The 22,197-nt window shown below is 43.0% G+C and overlaps 1 protein-coding gene across 1 annotated transcript in view; it reads right to left on the bottom strand.

The window, feature by feature from the left end:
* Window positions 1-22,197, bottom strand: part of CAPN8 (calpain 8) — a 30,182-nt gene that overhangs the window by 4,497 nt on the left and 3,488 nt on the right. The window contains exons 3-16 of the mRNA XM_009704296.1: window positions 14,605-14,723; window positions 13,351-13,484; window positions 12,866-13,034; window positions 11,886-11,969; window positions 11,197-11,282; window positions 9,755-9,829; window positions 8,578-8,738; window positions 7,704-7,879; window positions 5,696-5,707; window positions 3,759-3,970; window positions 3,142-3,178; window positions 2,403-2,468; window positions 1,406-1,463; window positions 765-829 (exon numbers count right to left, since the gene is read on the bottom strand). Coding sequence (XP_009702598.1) covers window positions 765-829; window positions 1,406-1,463; window positions 2,403-2,468; window positions 3,142-3,178; window positions 3,759-3,970; window positions 5,696-5,707; window positions 7,704-7,879; window positions 8,578-8,738; window positions 9,755-9,829; window positions 11,197-11,282; window positions 11,886-11,969; window positions 12,866-13,034; window positions 13,351-13,484; window positions 14,605-14,723 — 1,454 coding nt within the window. The remainder of the gene's footprint in view (window positions 1-764; window positions 830-1,405; window positions 1,464-2,402; window positions 2,469-3,141; window positions 3,179-3,758; window positions 3,971-5,695; window positions 5,708-7,703; window positions 7,880-8,577; window positions 8,739-9,754; window positions 9,830-11,196; window positions 11,283-11,885; window positions 11,970-12,865; window positions 13,035-13,350; window positions 13,485-14,604; window positions 14,724-22,197) is intronic.

Below are 22,197 nucleotides of genomic sequence, written 5' to 3'. Positions count from 1 at the left end.
TTGCCCCCCATGATGCTGTGCTTATTGAGTTGCCCTGTTGGGTTTGGGAAACTGTAGAGTGCAGGGCAAAGGCACCACTTCTCCTAACAGCCAGTGATCCACAAGATCCACAGCTAATCCCTGCTGACCTCAACATGACTATGTCATGAGACCAACAGTAGTGAAATCCTGGCAGCACAGCTCTTGACCCTCCCAGTGCACTGGCTACCTTCCCAGCACGTCAAAGGAGTACCGGGCAGATGTGCTGACCTCTCCTTTTCCCTTGGCTGCGCAAAGCCTACTAGCTCTCATGTGTCCTACAAGCTACTCATAAGGGTGGGAGGCACAGCAGGTACTTGTAGCCTTCCCTCTCTGAAGGGGTTCTCCAGCCTCTCTCTGCTGCTTTGAGCTCTGTGCTCTATAAGCAGTGCCTGACTTACGGACAGCAGTTGAGGTTGTGCTTAAAACCTGCCTCCTGCCAAGCACCCTGTGTACGCATCCCAAACTGCACAGGTGCATCCAGGCAGAAGGTCCCTGCTTCTTCTCCCTGACATTTTTAGGGAAAAGTTTAAGCAATGAGAGATGCAGAACAAGTGAGAGAAGCAGCCAATGATTAAATGGTTCAGGTTTCTGCCACCCTGAGGTGACAGAGCTGCTTGGCTGAATTTTATGCCTCCAGCCATGTGGCTGGACAATGGAAGTGTAAACTTAGCCCATCTTGTCAGGAAGTTTTGCAAAGGAGATCCAGAAATTTTAAAGGTCATGAAATATTGTTCAAAGGATACATCTAAAAGGCTGATCATCTCCCTGCAAGTGTTAATGTTGAATCCATCACTTTTGATATCCTTTCCTGTATAAAAAGGAAGTAAAAATCCAAGTCAGAAATACTTTTAGACAAATATTTTTCTGCGGACAACCTTGGAGATGTCAGCCACCTGAAAATCGTGTTAGAAAAGTAAGTCCTCTGCCATTTCTTCCACTATTTCCCTTCAGCTGATTAACATGGCTTTTTTTGGCATAGAGGCAGGGGATGCTATTGGGTTTGGGGGTGGCAAGCCTCTATCTGTCCACAGAAGTTATGCAGCAGCATAATAATATCTTCCCATGATGGTTCTCCCAAGAAGGTACATGGAATTTAGTGCCTCTGCAGGACAGCAGCTGGCAGCGCCTAGAAGGGGAGCACCAGGCGGTATTTTTCCCCCCCATATTAGAGGTTCAAGCCAGGAGAAACTCAGCTGGGGGCAGACACATACTCAGTTTTACATCACCCTTAGCTGATAGAGCTGGGTTTTGTTAGCACCGATCCCATCTGCATGCTGATGGACCCAGGCCCAAATGCTCACTGACCAAAGAGCAACTTTACGTCTCACCATTTCAGCACGTGCCTCTCAGCCCTATTCAATGGGAACTGCATAATGGTACTTACTCTTCACCAAAACCTGGTTTAGGATAGTTTGAAGTTCAGTTGCAGTCACTTCACAGTCCTGGACAGAAAAGAAAACATACTTTAGGTGTTAACACAAAAATTACTTGAAACAAGCTATATTCATTTACTGTCAGACATCCAGAGACTATTTTCCTTCCATATCTAAGACATGTAAACCTTTAATCTTTTTCTAGCACTTACACTTACCATCAGACATCACATGGAGGAGATCCTCAGAAACCATGAATATTTCCTAGCCTTTCAAATGGGAAATAAGTGGTTTGTTAGGTGCCATGGTGACAGGACCTAGTAAATGTTAACTTTTCAACTGGTTTGACTGAATTAGGTGACTATCTTCTTTCTCAGCTGAAGAGGTTCAGGAGAGCATTTGACATTTTCCAAGCTTATGGCAACTACAACCAAACACAATACTAAAATTGCTCTCTCAAAGCTCAAAAAAGTCTTTCTAACTAACAAGAAGTTTCCCCTCTCCAATACCGGTGGCCACCTGTTCATTAAGAGAAAATCTGACATGACAGCCACAGGCTAGCGCAGCAGGGCTTTGTAGATATTGTTTGTCAAATACAATAAATAGAGAGAAAGTTCAGCCAACAGTTTTCCGATTCCTAGGGCTTCTAAACAAAAAGGAAGGAATTGGCCAACTAGGCAATTGTCAGAATTATACGCTAACTCCACAGGTAATTTATTTCACCATGGGATAATATTTTCACAGTCCTTACTCCCATCACCCCTGCTTTCAAAGTCATTCCGTGCCCTGCATTACTGAGGGAACAAATCACATTTTGCACCAATAAGAGGAACAATATAGTAAAACTGCTCTATTGTAAAATAAATTGAACTGAAGCTGTGAGTTAATAAAAGCAGAGAACTGCTTGGTTTTTTGAAGACCAGACAGTAAAAGGAATCAGCAAGTCAAATATTTGCATAATCATAACAGAGAGGTCTCAGTCTTTTTCTTTCACTTTAATCCACTTACCTCTCCAGAGAGCTTTTGATATAGAGTCTTGAATTCATCATCTATATCTTTGTTATTGACATGAGGCTAGAGGAAAGAGATGACCGAGACTGTGATTTACAAGGTTGCTCTAGAAAGCGAGCTGTGGATATCGCAAAGCAGCTTTACAAGGGACTATTTACAGCAACGGAAAATGAGTACTTGCTCTGCAGCAATGGCAAAACAGAGGCACTACTTAAATCACGACCAGCCACGGTCTGACTTCATTTGGGACTAAATACTTTCTAAGACTGATAAAAACATTTTCTTCTGCTAGCAAGATAGTCTGATACAATACCTGCAGGGAAAATGTTGCTGCACCTGGCCATAGCAATTCAGCAGCTCCTTGGAAGTCTGCTTTTGCAATTTCTCTCAGGCTTCAGAAACACTATTTGTTTCTATGGAAAGGATCATTCTGTGCCCTCCCCACCTCCTCCTACCTGTGCTAGATGGAAGGACGATTTAATGTGTTCCAGCCCAATCTACAAAGGTGCAGTTTCTGTGCACATGGGCCCAGGTACATGAAAATGCACGTGAAGCCAAGACGTGGAGATATGTAAAGAATCCCCACAACCAAAAGATATTTCTCCTGAGCACAAACACGTACTGTGATCCCAGCTCAGGGGAGAAATAAAAATCTTGCTCCTGTTTTGCCCTCATAGTATGAAGCAAAAGTCTGGTAGGAAAAAATAAAAACAACCTGCCCAGTTAAGACATTTACCTCATATGGTTTTGCAGACACCACATCACCCACCATCCTAAGGAAAACAAGAAAAAAAAAACAAACAAACAACCAGAAATGAGTCTACCATTTGCCTTTAAAACAATTAGCAAAACAAGCTGGTTTAATATAAGGTGTTAGCGAAGGCACCAAACAAGCCCCCAGGTTTCCTGCTTCCCACACTCCCCATCTCACCTCTGTCTGTCCCACCTCTTTGAAGACATTTTCCTTGGGAAATCCAGCCTTGTTGTTCTTGTCTTGTATCTAGACTCCTGTTTTTTCATTCAATGGCTGCTACTGATACAACCCTTTTTAAAACCATCTCCTCTTCATCATGCTCCCAAATCCTGCACTCTTTAATTGTGGGAACGTCTACTTCACGGACCCGATGGATCTAGTTACCACTTGAGTGCTTGGTGGAGGCCATCTGAAGAGCCATGACTCTCTACCGTGGATGTGTATGTCACATCTGGTAGACTACTAAAGAAAATAGGTCCTATGGGCCTATTTTGCTGGTTGAAGGAAAAGATAGAGCAGAGGATGTGGGTGCGACACCTGACCTTTTCCTTTATGTGCCTCACCAGCAGAAGAGGAGGCTTTACAGAGGAGGTACGCACTGCGTTTTAGCCTGTTTCTCGGAAAAAACTCGCAGGCAGAACTCTCCATTTTTGTAAGGCTCAAAAGTGGACGGCACAATGAGGTACTCTCCCCGGGGCAACTTTATGCGGCTGGAGACTTCACGCAGGTTGACATAAGGGTCAGACCGGGCTGCTGGTTGGTTCCTTGCGAAGAAGGCACGGTTTGCATGAATATCTGTGTCATGTGCCAGCTGTGGGAAATGTGTTTTTGTTAGAAACCATTCGACAATTCACCGGTAAGCCAGCCACTCTATTTCAATTTCAGTGCTTTAAAGCCATCTCAAGTTTTTCTTAGCATAAAAAAATAAATCCATGAGTGATGGCATAAAAGATAACCACCAGGGTTCTATCATGGGAAATAGTCAGCCAGATAATTAGAAGGCACAAGGATCCTTCTCTATAAAGATTATCTTTTCACATGCCTCTTTACAATCTGTGATATAAAATAAATAAAAAAGATCATAATATGTGTTCATATCTGGTCAAACTAGTACCTGCTGTACTTAAGTTGTCCATGTACTGAGCATTTTTTGCTTTCACAGGCTGCTTGTATACAAATATAAATTGCAGAATATTTTTGAGATTTATGGTATGGGATAAATCTCCTAATTGTATAGGAATTGCAGTCTCTGATTTCTTTAAACAGACAGAAAAGAATAGTAAACAGGACAAAGTAGTAGTCACAAGGATGAGACTTTTGGGGCCACATTAGATGATTTACACAACTTGTATTAGTAATACTAAGGCTATTCCTTTGGATTATGTGGAAAATAGCACTTAACTTTTCCTTAATACCAATATACTCTTAAGCAAGTGAAACATGGCATAGCTCAGAAAACAAAACACCAATGTAAGAAGAAACAGTGGTGTAAGAATAACACCTCTGCTATAAACCTCCTATACATGACTTTTGCTGCACAGGGATGTCTTTCAGAAAACGTGATTCAATGATCCACAAAAAGTGCTGTGTGGTTGACACAGGGTGAGGAACATTGCATATGGATAAGGTTTCTGATTGTCTAAGATCACAGCATACAAAGATGTTACCAAACATTTTATAATCATTCAGTTTTTCTGTTGTAAACTGTAGAAAAATATGGGGGTTTTCCTCTTTTCTTCTGAGGATAAGATTGGATTTGCTATTTATTCAGCAACCCCATCCTTTCTCCTCACTCAAGCTTAAGCTAAGTGGGATTCCAAAGATTAAGAAGCCAGATCCATATCTTTTTTATACATAAAGTTCATTTTCCCTTTGCATTTGCAAGGCTGTTAAAAGAACACAGTTAATTGCTACTTGATCACACATCCATTTACTGAGAGAGAAGAAAAGGGCTGAAAAGCCGATGAAAAATTGGCAGCACAGGCTGCTGGACATCAGTAATGAGTATGGGCTATCCCTACCGCTAGACACCCCTGGGGTCTCTTTCTTCAGGAATGAGGTGTCTCTTTACTTCACTATTGATATCTGGGAGGATTAGAGAAGGTTGAGCAGGGCTTGTTCATTACCAGGATCCCCAGTTCAGAACTATAAAAGGAAAGGATCCACAGGGTTTGGCATTTCTTCTAAACACCGTTAGCTACATTTTCTCGATTTTAGAGTGCAGAGACCCTGTTCTGCCTTTACCTGTATTAAATAGACAAATTCTGACCTCTGTTATACAAACTTAGTGGAAGCCAAATATCAGCAAGTATAAATGAAGTCAAGAATGGGACTCAGATGTCTGTAATAAAGTCTTGTGCCCCAGTCCCTTGGACATGGTTATTCAGAACTTGAGATATTGGTCCAGTGATCCAAGAACAAAGCTCTCCAGAAGAGCTGTCATTAGTAAGGAAGAAGTCTTCCTGGTAGCTACATTCTCCAGTGCAACAGGAGGTGCCCATCTGGAGGCTAGAAGTCTTCAACAAAGATTACATACCTCCTGAGGAATCTGAAAGGAGGAGAAAGAGCCAGTGTTAAAGGGCTGCTACATACTCGCATCTATCATTAGGAAAAAAAAAAAAAAAATCAGATAAAGCCTCCTTCAGACTTTTTTTTTCATTTTTGTTTACAACCATGTATTGTATAGTATCAGTTACACATGAAGGTCTAGCTTGTGCTAGAGCTATTCCAAAGGAAAACTAGGATCTTCATCCAGAGGACTCTATACAACATTGAATTGCTTTTCTCATGATAGGATGTTGTGAATGATACTATCGGTTGCAAATATTTGGGTAAGCCTTTATATGTTCAGTCAGAAAAGTCAACAAGTTAGCCTCACTTTGCTAACCAAAAACAAACCAAGAATTTATTACAGCAGACCTAAAATCTACTGTGTACTGTTACTGGAATATGATGAAAATATAAGGCTACCATCACTAGAAATCAGCCTGAGGATGATGAGATTGTTGTAAGGCAACTATAACAAGTAGCACATTTCAAGATTTGGCCCTTCCTAAATGAAGTTGCTGTCTTAATTTGTACATCCAAACATAAGGTAGCTTTTCCAAGAGCAGCTAGTTGTCTTGAGAGCACAGATTCCAGTGAGAGCCAAAGAGTGTCCTCCCAAGTCCCGAAAGAGCTTTTGGAAGTATCACACATACAATGATTCTGGGGCCTGAGATGGCCCCTTGAGACCTCAGATCTTGTTCCTTATAACCAGCACACTAGTAGGCCAGGAGCTCAGTGATGGGCACACTTACAGTTATTGTCAATAGGTAGTTTGAGCTACACAACTTACAAAAGCTCTGCAGGGCAGGTAGACTTGAGCATACATCTCTTCACCTTCTCCTGCAGACATCTGTTTTAGGTCACCATCCATGCTGTCCCTAACTGGACCTCCTCAGCCACAGCATCAGCTGCAATGATGTAAATCTACAACAGTGCATGACCCAAGTAACTTGGATCATAGCTGGATGTCTACCTGAGATGACTTAACAGCCATGGTTTTCAAAACAAAGTCTTCGTCTTGTTAACAGTCACCAAGTCTACTCTTTTATGGAAAAGATCAGAGGAGGCAGATGGGAGGAAATAAATGTAAAGCACAAAAGCTCTGCTAACTTCTCCAGGGTTGTACTCAGTTATCACTGAGCAGACAAACATCCTTAATGTGCAAATTCAGGATACCAGTAGGCCAGGATGCTTGGCACCACACAGATGGCCATTCAGAAATATGCTCGGGGAGAACCATTTGTGTATGCAGACGTTTAGGCACCAGGGAAAACTTTTCCTAGTTTTGAACCATCCTGCAGAAGCTACATCAGCAAAAGTCAGCCATTCCCATCTCTTCCCACCTGTGCTGGTTAATGATCTTCATCCAGTGGAATCTATACTTAATTTCTTTTCTCCAGGTATCATATTGGTAATGATAATACTGGGTGGAAATTTTTATATTTGCTTCTGTCCCCTCACATCACAGAAATTAGAGGTGACACTGTAGATTTTCTCCCTACATTATATTTTTAGAGACAGAAGCAACACTGGAAGAACCAGAAAAAAAAAAAAGTTACTGAACTAGAACAATAGCATGGTAGACAATGAATCAAAACAATTTTCAAATGCAAGGGAAAAATAATAAAAAAAAGAAAGTGACTACTGAGTGTTAACGATAGGTTGTAATCAGAAACACTTATCTGGAATTGCCAGGCACCCTGAGCCTGCCCTCATTCAGATTTTGTAAGAGAAGGCTCTCAATGAGACTGTTGCTAAATTATTGCCTCTAGTTTTACACTGCTCTCCTGTTAAAGTGGGACAAAAACTGAGCCTAAATTTATCTGAATCTTCCCATATTATGTGGGTCAGGAAGAAATGAGAGAAGGTTTTGAATCATCTCACAAAATCCAGTTCTTACTGAAGTGTAGTGCTGAATGCCAAGATGTAGCACATTACTAATTTTTTCCAGCATAACAGAACAGGGAATAAAGCCTTTAAACAGGAACAAACTTTACCTGATAGAGCGAATAACCAATACTAAGCAGAGCTTCTCCCATTTTCTTCTGTCTCCTGCGGTTCTTCTGCATCAAGCCCACCAGTATAGTACAGCATGGCTCATTCAAACTCCCTTCGTGGTCATCATCTGGTTCGTCCAGCCGGATTTTAAACTGGGGATTGGTCCAGTATGTTGCTAAGAATTCCCAAGGCGAGACAAAAAGGAGATTTTGCTGTCATTGTAGCTAAGGTGGCTGTCATTAGAATTACAGAGAATATCTCTTTGGAAGGACTTTTGCCTGGATTTTTTCCAGTCCTTTGCATTATGTTACATGGTTTTATGTTTTCACGGCTATGCTGAATATCAATTGGAGCCATGGCAAATCAAAGCAACAAGGTATTTCCTGGGGAGTAATGACCGACAAGGAGTAGCTGACATCATTAATTCCAGCCAGTATTTATCTCCAGGAAATGTCCTTGGCCGAGGCTGTCATTGTTGCAGGAGGACCAAATGCCAGACAGCCTCTCCAGAGGTCTAACCTGAAAATGAATGGGAAACAGCACTGCCACTGAACTGTGACACTTTCCTGGCCTACCCAACCCTTTGGAGGATTACTCCAGTCAGTAGCAAAAGCCGTGTAAGCAGGAAAAGCAGACAGAGAAGAAAAAGAATATAGCCATGAATTAAGTGCTTAGTGGGTTGGTAATCCCCGACAAGGAAATAAGTGTGAATTAGATCCTCGTTTAGCCAAGCTTTTGCTTACTGTCTAAATCCCGCAGAAAGAGCTGCACCTCCAAGACCTTCCCACCAAAGCCCCCTCCAGTTCACAAGCATTTATTTCTCGATTGTTTTGTTTGGTATTTCACCACATGCCCACTTGGCTGGGTCTCCACCTTGGTAGTTCTGGCAGCCCCCAGCAGTTGAACCCCGTCTCCACTGTCCATTAAACAGCGTCAGGTCCCATTTGTTGACCTCGTTGCTTGTCAGCGTGTCGGGAGTCAAGTTGCAGATCTCAAGGCGGGTGAACTGCCTTTGAAAATCCGAAAATGCCATCCTGGCGCACAAAAAGACCAGGATTAGTCCATCAGCCTGCAACAGTTGAGGCAACTGCAAGTGGATGTCTCTTCCAACAGGGCAGCAACCGTCAGTACTACAGAGCTGCCCAAAGCCGCATTTAATTGAACTCTGAAACTTGGAACTGGCTTCTGGGAAACAAAATTTCCCACTCCCTGAATGAGCTGTATCTCCTGGAGATGGTTGTTCTCAATGGCTGTTACACATTATGGGCTCAGTCATAGCATTTTCTGTCATCCTCAGTTGTGGGCAATCCCTCATGGATCATGCTTCATAAGTAAATTTGCTAAGACTGGTGGAACAAACTGTGCAAGGAGATGCTATTTAATGGGAGTAAGAGTTGGCCTTTATGAAAGCATCACTCTGTACGAAAACAGTCTCAGTTTGGTGTTTTGCTTAAATTCTATTGTTGATGTTTGTTTTTACTATTCCTACTAGGTTTGCACGAGTGACAGACGTTGATCACTTCATGCCGCAAGCAGAGGTCTGTTCTCATTTCTCAGTGCCTTATGGCCCATGTAGCTGATGCACTGGAAGATACCCTGGAAGCTGATTGCACTGTTCTTTCCAGTCTAGGACAGAGTGACACGGGTTCAGTACTGATGCTTATAATCAGCTAACTGGGATGGGCTTTCCATTAGGTCTGAGTAAACAGACTTTTCCCAAGCTGGTAATCTAAACTTTTTCATTAGTGTGCAGCATTTAGGCAAAAAAAACCAAACCTCAAAATGTAGAGCAGCTGAGGTTCATTCTTGCCACCTCATTAATTTTGCTACCATCTGGTCTCTATATTTTGAATCAGCACTGAGTTGTGCAAGCTCTAATAAAAGGTAATATTGAATGGGAAGGGAGATAAACAAGAGGCTAACAATGCACGCATGTCATTATTAACCCCCTCTGTGCTGGCAGTTTCTCCCCATCTGACTGAAAGTACGCTTCAAGAGCATAGATGCACACAAAATGTCCAAAAGATTAAGATAAACGAACGATTCTCACCAAAACTCTCCATCATCTACTTGCTTATCCAGAGCCTGTTTTTGTTTGGGATCAACATAATTCCATTCAGGAGCACTGCAGACAAAGCACAAAAGCAAGCTGTTCAGTTGTGGTTTTTCCTACGAGATCAGAAAGTTAGGCTCTCTCTTCAGTTACAGCTGATAAAGGAGCGTGTATTTCTTCAACAACTAGACCTTCTGCCCCTCCCAATGGCAGTACACACTGCAACCTGACTACACAGGGCTGGAATCAGACTGCAATCGTATTTGCAACAAATAAGCCTTAAATTGAATCATCACTGCCAGGTGCCAGAATGTACAAATATTGCAGACAGGCTGGATTAGGTAATACAGAGCCTGAAAGTCGGGCAGAGCTTCTCCATTGTAAGATCTATTGGGATGCTTGATAGTCTCCCTAGGGAAATGATATAAGCTCTGCTGTTGTGGTCACGAAAGAACAAGAAAGCAAAAGGATGGAATTAGAAAATATACTGCAGAAAACAGTATTGCTCCTTTCCCATTCTGATGTTAATGTGCAGCAAGCTGGATTCTGCTCTCATCTGCTCCCACATGACAATGCAGGGCTGCACCTGCCTCGGCAGGGTCGTCCCATGGTAAAACAGGTGTGACAAAATCAGGACAGGGCATACATGTGTGCCTGAGGTACATTATCTGGGGGCTGAGCAAAGCAGCTCCGATAAAGGTAAGAATAATTGTGACGTTTATCTCTATTTTCTATCCTTAAGTATGATACAACATCAGCACCAAGACCGCAGTCAGTCAGGACAGGAAACTGAAATCTCGAAGTGTTGCATGAAAAAACATATTGTTGCCCAAATGAAAGTAAAATTTTTGCCATTTTAAATAGAAAAATAAAAAAGGTGTTGGGGCTGCCATTCTCATGAGATTCCAACATAGTTGAGACAGCTTCTGAGAGATTTTCAAACTTCTGGGTCCTTAGCTTAGTCAACATCCCCATTATTTCAAGATTCTCCAGTAGAAACCAAATACTGATCTGATTTAGAGCCAAGCAACCTTAGAGCTGAAACAGAGGCACAATGGTTTGCCCCTGCTGTAATTCCCAGGAATGGGATTGGTTTGCATATTCTGCTAAGGAAGATCCTGGCACCATCAGTAGGATGAATCTGAGAAAAGTTGTCTTGTAAAATGACGTAGATACGACTTGCCTTGGGCTGCTCACAATTAAAACATGGGCTGTTCTCTCTTATTAAAAACCTCTGCCTGAGGCGCAGAAGAATGCCCACTGGGCAGAGCGGATCAATATCTAACCTTGCTAATAAATTAATAGTGTTTTATCCCAACTGATTTAGTATCTCTCCTAAATGTGCTTTGTGGTTGGATTAACTGCATAGTCCCAATTTAATTTTTAAAAGATACCAAAATACACTGAGGAGAGAGAAGCATGGGCATAAAAAAACCTACTTATCACTCCAAGCTCCAGTCCATTCCACTTCACCCCAGGGATTTCTAAGCCTCACTAGTTTCTCTGGCCGTCCTCGGTAATATACCTAAAAGATCCACAACAAACAGAGCCTGAGCACTTCCATTACTCCAATCATCACAGGTCAATTGCTTTTCAGACAGGATAAAACAGGATTTGTACTTGAGTGATGCAGTCCATTACAATTTGCAATAGTTAAAACACACCTAGGTGCCTTCCACCCTTATTTTACATTATCCTGTGCCACCAAGTGAGCCATTAGCTGCAGCACTCACCATTTCATATAATGACAGCACCCTACAAGGAAAACCATCAGCTACAAAACAGCAGAATATCTACATCCTCGAAAGCAGGAGACATCGCACAACACAGCAAGGTTGAAAAGAGGTTATTTGGCATGGACACCTCTGTAATGATTCCAGTTTCAGAGGAGCAGGAGTATCTAGGGCTCACTGTGAAGGTGAGACTAATGACAGAGTTCATGAAGAGGCTTTTACTCCTTTCCCATTATGGCTAAGTACTACAGGTACTTTCTTTTTTCTGTAAGAGGGTGCATAAGTTAGCAACATTTTTATTTGGTCAGTCACAGAAAGACATTAGAAAGTTGAAGGCACTGCAGTACTGCAACCCCAAGTTCGTTTGTATGATGGCCCTGGAGAGGCTGGCTTACCTCTTCTGCTCCAGTGACAGAGTAAGCGTGTCCCTTTACCAGCTTCAGACTTGTGATTGCTTCTACTTCAGCTGCAGTAGTTATCTGGGGCAATAAAAGTATACACATTTAGCACTGTATATTGTGTATGAACTCAGCTTTCATGAGCAAATTAATATGGGTGAAGATATCCAAAGTGGTGCGCACAATGAATATCAATATTCTTGATGAAAAATATACTAAATAGAAGTGAGATCCATAGCAAAAGTTCACCTCCACAGTTTCATGCCCCTAAATACGCAGTCCTAGCACAGCAGAAATTCAAGGATGTACAATGAAATCTAAATCCAAATCCAGTTCCCAGCTCAGGTAACAGATCCAGTCACCAACAAAGACGTGTTCATGTGAGCTAAGCTCTAGCCTACCTCAGTTGAGATCCAGCGTATCAAAGTTTGAACTCTGGTAATCCTGTATGCCATGAACCAGGATTTCAAACAAGATAATGAAACTGGATGTGAAAGGCGTGAAGTTTCCAAAACATGTACAAACATCATCTGTAACTTGAGACAGTTTGTATTACACATGTCAATAATCTTTAGGACTGAAAACCAAAGCCGGAATCAGACTACAGGCTACAACAAATTGTCTCAAAGAGTTTGTCTCTGGCAGTTGAGTGTCTGGAGCTGAAATTACACAGAATTCGAATAAGAAAAGATACTCAGCAAATGAAAACGGAGTTCAGGAAGACCAGTCCCGAGTTCATGGCTCTAAGGATTATCACAGGCTGCCTTGTAAAAAGGGAGGCATGACAAGAGCTGGTTATTTAGAACCTTGTCCAAAGTTTTTATGACTGAAATCAATAAAAGTCTCCCATTAATTGTAGTTTGCTTTTACTTCAGACTTTCCTACCTATATCTAACATCAGTCCAAGCTTTCACTACAGTATGGACCAGAGCCCTGAGCAGAGGAGCGAGGAGAGTAGAGCGGCAGCATTCTCTTACATCAATGGAACACCCAAGCAGCGACCCAGCTTTCAGAGCCTTCTGGATGATTTGGTACAGGTTCGAAGGAGCCCTCCGCAGCTCATAGGATTCGGAGATGCCTCCAGTAAAATCCTCAAAGGCCTCCATAGTGGACCCTCCTGTAAGAGCTTCATAAGAGCCGTTTAACCTGTGGTAGAGACAACAAGAGCTATAGAAGGGAGGGGCCATCTCCACATGTAGGCATTGGCACTGCAGAAAGAAGGGTTTATAATTTAGTATCTCTCTGTCCATTTGAACATCAGTGTGATCTGGGGAACCAGAATTAAAGCCTCTTGAAACGGATGGTTGGCAATATCCTTTATGGACCTAGAGGAACCTGTAAATAACGGGTGGAACGGAGGCTGCATTTGAGTGAAGTGTGTTGTGTCTAACACAACAACGGCCTGGGCAGTCAGCTTCTGCACACCTGGGACCGCTGCCTCATGCTTGGCCACCATACTCACTTGGCGTAGGCCTTCTCCAGCAGCGCGCTCCAGAACTCGTTCCCTTCCTCCGAGTGCACGAAGAGCAGCTTCCCATTCTTGGTGGGCAGCCTGTCGTCCACGACGACGTCCACCCACTCCCCGTACTGCCAGAACTGATGAAAAGAAGAAAGGAAAAGATGATGAGGGCTGGTGTGCACATAAGAGCTCCACACTACCATCTTCCTACCCTTTCACCGTCATCAGTTCCCCCTGGATAAGTCACTGTAAGGTGTCATTCCCATGTCAGGCTCCTCTCCCGTGTAATAGAGGAAAACTCTTCCCAGCCCTGTGAAGCACTGAGGAGGCTCCTTAACGCTGCATTAAGTTTTGTTGATAGGCAATACTAACAGCCACTTGTTGCACGTGACATCTGGAACACTGTCTGTGCTCCATGCAGAGCTCACATGGTGGAGAGTCCAAAGAAAGCTAGCGTGTAGCTCTAAAGTGTCTTTTTCTTGTCTACTCTTTTAAAGCCCAATCCACCGGAAAAAAAACAAACAAACACAATACCCCTGTAAAAATGCTGCAAGCAGAGGTCACCCAAAGGGGAAACACTTAATAGTGCTAATCCCTTCTGAAAACACTACGAAATGTGTGAAACATTGCTAATGCTAATTTTTTGCCTGAACACTAGAAACAGTTACTCCAGAATTTGATGCAGTCCTGAATGGGAAGAAGATAATTCACACAAAAACCCCTCTGCTGAGATGAGCTGGTGGAAGGGATAGGTATGTGCTCTACAACATCTGTCCTCACCAAAACACCTCCTTTAGCTTTGCCGGGTGAATCCATGCCGCTCACACCTGAGCCTAACCTCTAGGCAAAGCAGGTTGGCTCAGTCCCAGCACGCTGGGTCTGCAGGCAAGGAAATCCAGGCAAAGACACAAGGAGGGAAGGGAAGGAGGAGGAACCGCATCAGCCTGGATTCACCCTTGACGGTTGGCAGTGACAGAGCTTGGCTTGACTCACGTGGTGTCATGGTTTGCTTCAGTTTACAAAACCTGTACAACTGACCGGAGCCCTATCAGCTGTAAGACAGCAGAACCTAGCCAGTGAGCAGGTGTCATTTAATATTATTTAATCTCTGTTCTTTTTCCCTCTCCCCCACCAACTTCACTTACACACTGTAATTCTTGAATATTTAACCTGTGCCAAACACACAAAAAAAACCTGCTTTTAGCTAAATACTAGCATTTTCTTCTTTTATTCTCAATACCCTGATTGTAGAGGTACCTGGAAATGAAAGATCCCAGCATAGTCCTTCTGGAAACTCTGAGCCTTGGGAACAACACGGTACAGAACGTCTGGATTCAAAGTAAGAGATGCAATGGCAGCTAGGAGCCAGCAATCACCTAAAACCACATACGTTACAAGGCAGAAGAGTTCATGAATAAATAGGGGTTTGCCGAGCTGATCTTTACACCATTATGTTACACTCCCATCTAGACTAAAACACCAGCACTAAGCGCTTTGCAAGGTCTTGCCAGATGCAGTATTGGTTCAGCAATCCATTTATGTTTTGTTGTGTTATTTACCTCGTTTGCTCTTTTTCCACTCACCCAGACCGCATAGGTATCTTGGGGACTCTGAGGCTGATCATGGTGGTAATTTCAATGGTCTACTTCAAGCTTCACTGTTTTGATTTTTTTAATGAAGCTGTGAAAGCAGGCTGCTTTATCTAAGCTTGTTAATGCCCTCAAGAGACCAAGAACTTAGCCAAAGAGAGAAAGCATTTGGGGTATGTGTGTTGCAAAACCCAGCTGGGCAGTACGGAGTTAATGACTTTAACTAGACCCAAGCCACCACAGCTGGGAGAGGTAAGGGCTTAGAAGGTGTCCAGAAGAGGGCAAAAGCTCCGGGTCGATAGAAGGGTGGTGGGACTCCCATTCCTAACTTTTGGAAAGAATTTGATGGATAGCAGGAACATTTGGGTGCCTATTCCTTCTTAGCCCTTTCTTTGAAGGTCTGAATTTGAACCAGCACTTAGGACTATTACTACAGATTTGCCCATGAGTCTAATGGAAGCTGAAGTCTCCTGGGAACTCTGCAAGGAGGTGAGTCCTTTCTCTGTGCCACTCCTCATCCTGGTAAGGATGGGCGTGCTCAGCCCTCCCTGGAGGCCCTGTGTCTGCAGCTGGAGCTGTTTGCTGGGTTGGTTACCTGCTCCTTGTGCACTGGAGCCTGGGTAAGTAGAAGCCTCTGTCACACCAAAGGTGATGCCCCTGGGAAACTCAGGGACTCACGGGTTTCTTACAGTATTTGCATGCTGCAAACAGCAGGAAGAACTTTTGCAATTCTATATTGTTTCTGAGGTGTGCAGAAAGTCTAGGAAAACAAAACTGCTTTGAAGGGACTAACATTTTCCTGGTTCCCTGTGGATTATCTGTGCCAAGACATTGTTTCTTTGTGCAGGTCGTATTCTGCAGAAGGAATTGGCATAACAGCTCTTGCTTCAGTGGAAATCAGCTAACGGAGAAATCAAGGCAAGAGCTTAATCCATAGCATGATTTAGTATCTTAGAGCAGCGCTTAACTCTTTATATTGACTTGGGCTTTATGATTTAGTGCCATGATGAACAGAACCATAAAGGTAAGGTACGGGGACTTGGCTGGTGCTCTCTGCCGCCTGTACCCCACCAGGACGTGGACATCCAGGTGCCTCCTATGAGCTGAGCAAGAAACAGCTGTTCCCAGTTAGGCAAGCTGTGACTGGAGAAACACTTGTAAAGAAGAGCCCCTGGTGTGGTGACCTGTAACCACCTGAGCTGACTGATTGAATTAGAGGTGCAAAAGCGTGATCTACCCAGTGTGCCAGCCAGGCATTTCCAGTGTGGAGGGGAAAACCCAGTATTAGTATGTGGGGTGCTGCTTGAGCATTCCCCTAGGATTGCTCTGCATTATCTTGGCTGCCACATTCAGGAAAGAGCATTCAAGCTGGAAGAGGGTAGAAAATAACTGGATTACCTGCTTCTCCCTATCCACTTGTATTTCTTATGGGAAGAAGTTAAAAAAATTTGTCGTGCTTATCCTATGCAAGTGAAGTTTGAAGAGGAAGCGTGAGGCAGGTTAAATGCTACTTTGCAGAAAAGTTTTTTGAGCCAAGGTAATCTTTCCTTTGCAGAAGAGAAGATAAATTAAAATAAAAGGTTTGTGAGATATTTAAACTGGAAATACCAAAAAGTTGCTGCTCTGTGTATGGAAAAAAGAGTTTGAAAGCCTCAGCCTCTAGAATAACCATAAAAAAAAACTTTCTCAAGCTCATCTTCAGCCTAATTACTTTATAAATTATTTTGCATTCTGTGGGAGAGGGCTCAACTCACTGGCCTGGAAGGTTCCTCCCAGCCTTAGGTACCTATGTATAAAACAAGCAAAATTAGGAGAGCACAAGGTGGGGAAAAAAAAGCCTTTAAGAACCTCCTCTCCCAAGAAAATGTAGTTGTAGGAAAAAATGAGACTGAAAACACTCAGATCTGCTTTGTATCTATTTCTCTGAGGCTTTGCTTGGTACAGGAGTATGCCTTATGCTGTTACAATTTCTGCTTTTGGTTCAAAAGGTAGAAATAATGGTGATAAGCTTGGGGAATGGCTCTTCAGAGAAGGAAGATGAAAACCCTTATAAAGTTAGAACTAAAGCCCTCATTTTCTCAACTACCCCGGATTTTCTTGCTGCTCTGGTTGTTTCTGGCATGCTGTGAAGCACAGACAATTATTTCTGAGAAGGTGGCAGGGTGGAGGTCCTGGTGTCCCTGCTGTGTCCCTCTGCCCCTGGTGAGAGCAGAGAAGGTCTGCAGCAGTGATGAGTTGGTGCTCTCCTAATGTGCAACATCTGGAAGGGTTTCCCCGTCCTGGTCCAGGCCAGGTTCTTACAGCCAGTGAAGTGGAAACTGCTCTGAGCTTTGCAGAGGATGGTGTAGGTTTGATGCACAATTAGGCAGAAGAATCAGTGAAATGAGAGGGATTTCCTCACATACGTTATTTACTCCCCTGACTCAGAATTAAACAATTTCAGAGTCTGAACCCTGTAAGACACCAAATGCAGTGTGAAATCCTTTATGGCTATCTTAAGGTATGAACTAACTTCTTAGCATCTGGGAGAGTGAGTGACATTGGTATTGGCACTTCTGCCTCCCGCAAACACACTATGCAATCTAACCTCCCAGGAAAGCATTAGGTCTGCTCAAAGCACGCGTGGAAAGAATTGTGTTGGAATAGCTATGCCTGCCTTGAACAATGCAGACTTCTACCTCTAAACCTTATTTGGGGGCCTAATATCTTTGACTAAGCTTGTGGCTGAACTAATATCAACCGTGCCCTGTGAAAGGAGCCAGCCGGGAGCTGGCTGCTTGCACTAACTTGACAAAAAGGAAGGTTTGCATGGGGTGCCTAGATGCAGATGGTTTGGGGCCATCTTTATACACAAGTGATGCATGACATTCAGGTTCCTGTGATATTGGCTTTGAGACAACTTAAAGAGGATGCAGGAATCTGTCTGTACCAAGGAGCTTCCAGGATGGAGCCTAAACTGCACAGGTTGCCTCTTATCTTCTTGTATACCACAATGGGATCCTGGCCTATTAATAAGGTTTCTCACCCCTACTGGATAATATATTACTAGTTCTGAAAAAGTAGAAGTTAACAGTACATGTTCCTTTTTTCACAGCTCAACATCATTTTGCTGGCAGCAAATTTCAGAGTTCTGTTTGTGGCTGTGCAACAGCACAAGCTCCCTAGAAAGGCAGGTTATGTAGGACCACTCAAACTTGTCCCAATTCACCTACAAGTTATAAGTCATCTTTCAAACCATGAGGAAACTCTTTGATTCCCTTCCTAAAAAGTGAGGTTTTGGAGGGAGAGGAAATTAGGCCAATTGGCCAACTGATTGAATATTTAATTAGAACAATTTCCAATAGTTATAATCAGAAAAAATGACTGATGGTATCAAAAAGCTTTTGTGCTCATTGTAGTTGTAGCCTTTCAGCTTATAAAAATAAATTTTAAAAAAAGTCTTCTCAACATTAGCCATGCAAGGCTGAATCACGTACGGGTACATACACTGCTTTCTGCTCAGTCTCATATTTCATGAACAAAAGTTTCAGACAGTTGCCAAGTACAGTGTTGACCACTGCTGCTGAATGTGCTAAAAAGAAGCCAGCTTGATTCCTGGATCTGAAGTAATTTGTAATGTCGGTAAAGTGTAATAATTTTTTAATTTCTTTTTTAATGTTTTTTAATTTTAAATAAGCAATTCTGACCTTGAGTTTGTGGTGAAAAGGGTACACATGAAGCCTAGCTGTGCCTAGCTCTGTGTGTGTGTATATACAAACATGATCTTGGACAATTACTTTGGCTGTTAGTGCACTTGAAATAAAATCACTTGCTGCTCCCAGATGTACTGAGACGGTTTGTGCTCTCAGTGCTAAGCAGGCACCTCCTGGTTTACAGAGATAATCGAATTGCTGCAGAGAATACCGAATCCTCGGTGACCTGGGATCTGAGCAACTCCTCTATATTGATGATGTTTACCCAAGCGTGCTGCACTCGCAGAGGCCATAAAATAAATGAGAAATTTGATTAGTTTCAGTTGCTACAGAACCGTGCTTAGTTTCTGTTTAGCTACCACCAAAGTGTCTAGACGCAGAGCATCTAAACTCTTCGTTGACCTAGTGATGGTGAGTTTAAGCCAGAAGTCCAAGCATCTGGTTCCAAGATGTAACCAGGCAGTAGAGAGACATTTCTGTCCTGACTGTACTCTGGCTTGTTGCTCTTTCAGCAATGCCTGGTGTTCAGAAGGGATCCAAATACAACACTGTGGCTCTTGCTTCAGGTTTGTTAAGCAGATTCGACTCTTGGCTTTAGTCTGTGCTGGAAGCCCATCTTCAGAGCTCATAGTACCTGGGCCATCCTACCAGACATCAAGGAAACACTGACCTACCGGCTTTATAATTTCTGGCAGTGCAGGCTGTTCCTGCTTTGAGATTTGTAAAGAAGGCTTCCTGAAGTTTTCTATGGAAAAGAATTAAGCTCTGCAGCTGTGTACAGAAAGGCAAAGGAGTATTCGGCAAAGGACCACTCAGCAAAGGAATAGGCTTTCTTCTCTTTGGGGTCTCAGAGTTGTCAGTGAATGTATTTTTTGAGATCTAGGGGATATATCTGCTAGAACAAGGATCTCCAATACCCCTGGGCCCATGGCACTGAACATCAGAAGGGCCATATATTAGTGCCTCTAGCAAAATACATTAACAAACCCTGTACTATTAAGCACTCTCCTGCCTACAGGAGCTCCAAAGGTTCCCTCAAGAGGTATCAGATCTATCTCAGAGCTGTCAGGCTTTGGTTTATTCTCCAGCCTACCCGTAATCTTCTCAAATCTGCCCGTAAGACAAGACATGCACAAAGCACCCGTGGGGTGGGCTCCTCAGCTGGTGTGAACTGGTGCATCTGCATTGGCTTCAGGGGACTTCTCCAGCTGACAGCCCAGGCCAGGGCAGCTGCTGTGCCTGGATTGCCCTCTGAGCCTTCAGAACAAAACGCACCCCATGAATATAAATGGTGTGGATAAGCTAACGCTAAACTGGGAGGGTTTGAGTATGGTTTATATTATTTAAATTAAACTTATGCCACTTGCTTCTTAAGAACTCCTGCAAACGATTCTGGGGTTAACTTACTCAGCTGCAAGAAAACTTCATAAGTCACCTTTAACTAAGACTATGTGACTGCATTTCAAGTTGTTACTAGGCTATCAAAAAGATATGGTTCAAAGAACGTCTAAAATATTTCAAGTCTTTCAAGTTCCCATCAAACTTCCCAGGCTGATACTCATCTAGCTTACGCTGTTGTCAAAGAAATAAGTTTAATGAAGTGAGACTAACTCTGGGTTTTCTTGTTCCTTTTGTTCATATAAACCCAGACCTGCAGTGTTATTTTTAAAAGGAAAGAAACATGTCAGAGAAGATTATTAAAAATAAGCTCTGTTTCCCTAAAGGACTTGTTAAAGGGTCACATACGAGGCTTATGTAAATATGTAATCGGGGTCTGTTTCAATAGAAGTGTTTTACATGAGAGCTTTAGTAACAAGGACTTTGATATTCAAGGTATTGGATCAAATACCAAAAAAGCATAGTATGCGTCAGAGATGTAAAGTAAATACCTGAAGGCTAGAAGGGAAGGCCCATGCCTATATTCTGAAGTTTATTTTTGTGAAGGGTCAGTGTGTGTAGAAGCAATTGTAAGCAGCCTTGCAGAAACAAATGGGATTATCTTTGATTATTTTCTCTTTTTTTTCTGAAAGAGAGAGAAAAGGAAGCTCCCAACAAAAGCAGAGTCAGATTTGGGGCTTTTCTTCTAGGTTTAGGGGTAGCTTTCAGGACTAGCACTTGGGCTACTGCCCACCAAAACCCGGCTTGGGAAAGCCCAGAGCCAGGCACCGTCCCCAGATTCACAGGTTTTTGGGTCCAGTGTTGCTGTTACCGCTATTTGATGGATTTTGTCACTGATCTCTAATGAAAGCCCATTTAGCACAAAGGACTGGGACTCCACAGAGACACTCAGGAGGTGACAGAAATAAAAAGGGGCTCAGGGTATTTGCATTCTGTTTCTAGGCTTAACACAAAAAATGCATTGACCTCTTCTAGTTTAAGAGCAGGTAATATTCTTCAGTCCTTTAGTTTGTAAACTGTCAAGGAAAATGAGATTTTACTTCAGGCATATGATTGATTTTTTTTTTTATGCTATTATAGAAACTTCCCAAATTGGAGGTGACAAGAAATGTCGCTTTTGTTACTTATCTGAAACATTCTCCTAAAATACAGTAAGTGATTTCCCCATACTCCGTTCCAGCATCCACCAAATAAATATCCTGGAGCAAGTATATGATTGGGCATCTTATTTTTAGCATTTGGAGCACAGGCCCACGCACCAGGGAATTTTTTAGCAATTGCTTTAATGGTGCTGTGTTTACAGGACCAGCATTGGTATTATTTATTGCCAATGACTTGCAGAAATTGTTTGAATCTCATTTACACAATGGATGGGCTAGAAGACCAGTAAGGTCAGGAGTATTGCGGTAAGCAGCGCAGGAGGGAGAAAGGCTGATTTCTCTGCATGTAATCTATCAAATTCTCATTACAAGAGTTTCAGCCTTCTCATCTCGATATGTAGTCAGGAGAGGTTGCTGCTGCTGTCTTCTGGAGCTGGATCTTATCAGCGAGGCAGGCAGGGAAGGCGGCTGCTGCAGCAGCTGTTTGAAGGGAGAATAAAGCCCCTTTCCTGCTCCCTGCTGTCCCCTTGCATAGGAGCTCTATTTAGACAACGGCAAGCATTGGAGTAAAACGGGTAAGGAAGTTTTTCTATGACGGATGGATCTCCAGGAGAGGATGAGTGCTGTATGAGAGACATCCTGTCAGCATCAGGCCCTAATTTGGGGAGCTGAGCAACGCTGCCTTTTTTGGGTGCATTTGCAGAGCGTAGCCGGTGCCTGGTCACTGCTGTCCCTGCTCGCAGCTCTACACCAAATGCTGTACGAGCAGAAGGAGCATTCGGCATGAGGGGCTTGGAACAATTTGGTTGTTGTGGATGGTATTACAAAGTTTACGTGCTCTGTTCATTTTTTACAATGTGGTCCTTGTTTCTAACTCATACCTGCAAGCAGATGGGCCATCCTGCTTGGCACCGAACGGCACATCATAGCCCCAGCCCCTCACTAAAGAGTTCCTGCTCTGCTCCCTGGTTGTTGTGCGTTTGTTTTGTGTGAAACTGAGGCTAGAACTTGCTCTGCCTGCTAAACAAAAATCTCTAATGACTAGGCTACAAGGTGAAACTTCACTGGTGT

The sequence above is a fragment of the Cariama cristata genome, unplaced genomic scaffold (assembly GCF_000690535.1).
Source record: "Cariama cristata isolate BGI_N322 unplaced genomic scaffold, ASM69053v1 scaffold8537, whole genome shotgun sequence".
Classification (NCBI taxonomy): domain Eukaryota; kingdom Metazoa; phylum Chordata; class Aves; order Cariamiformes; family Cariamidae; genus Cariama; species Cariama cristata.
This window is presented reverse-complemented; position numbering and strand designations above follow the sequence as displayed.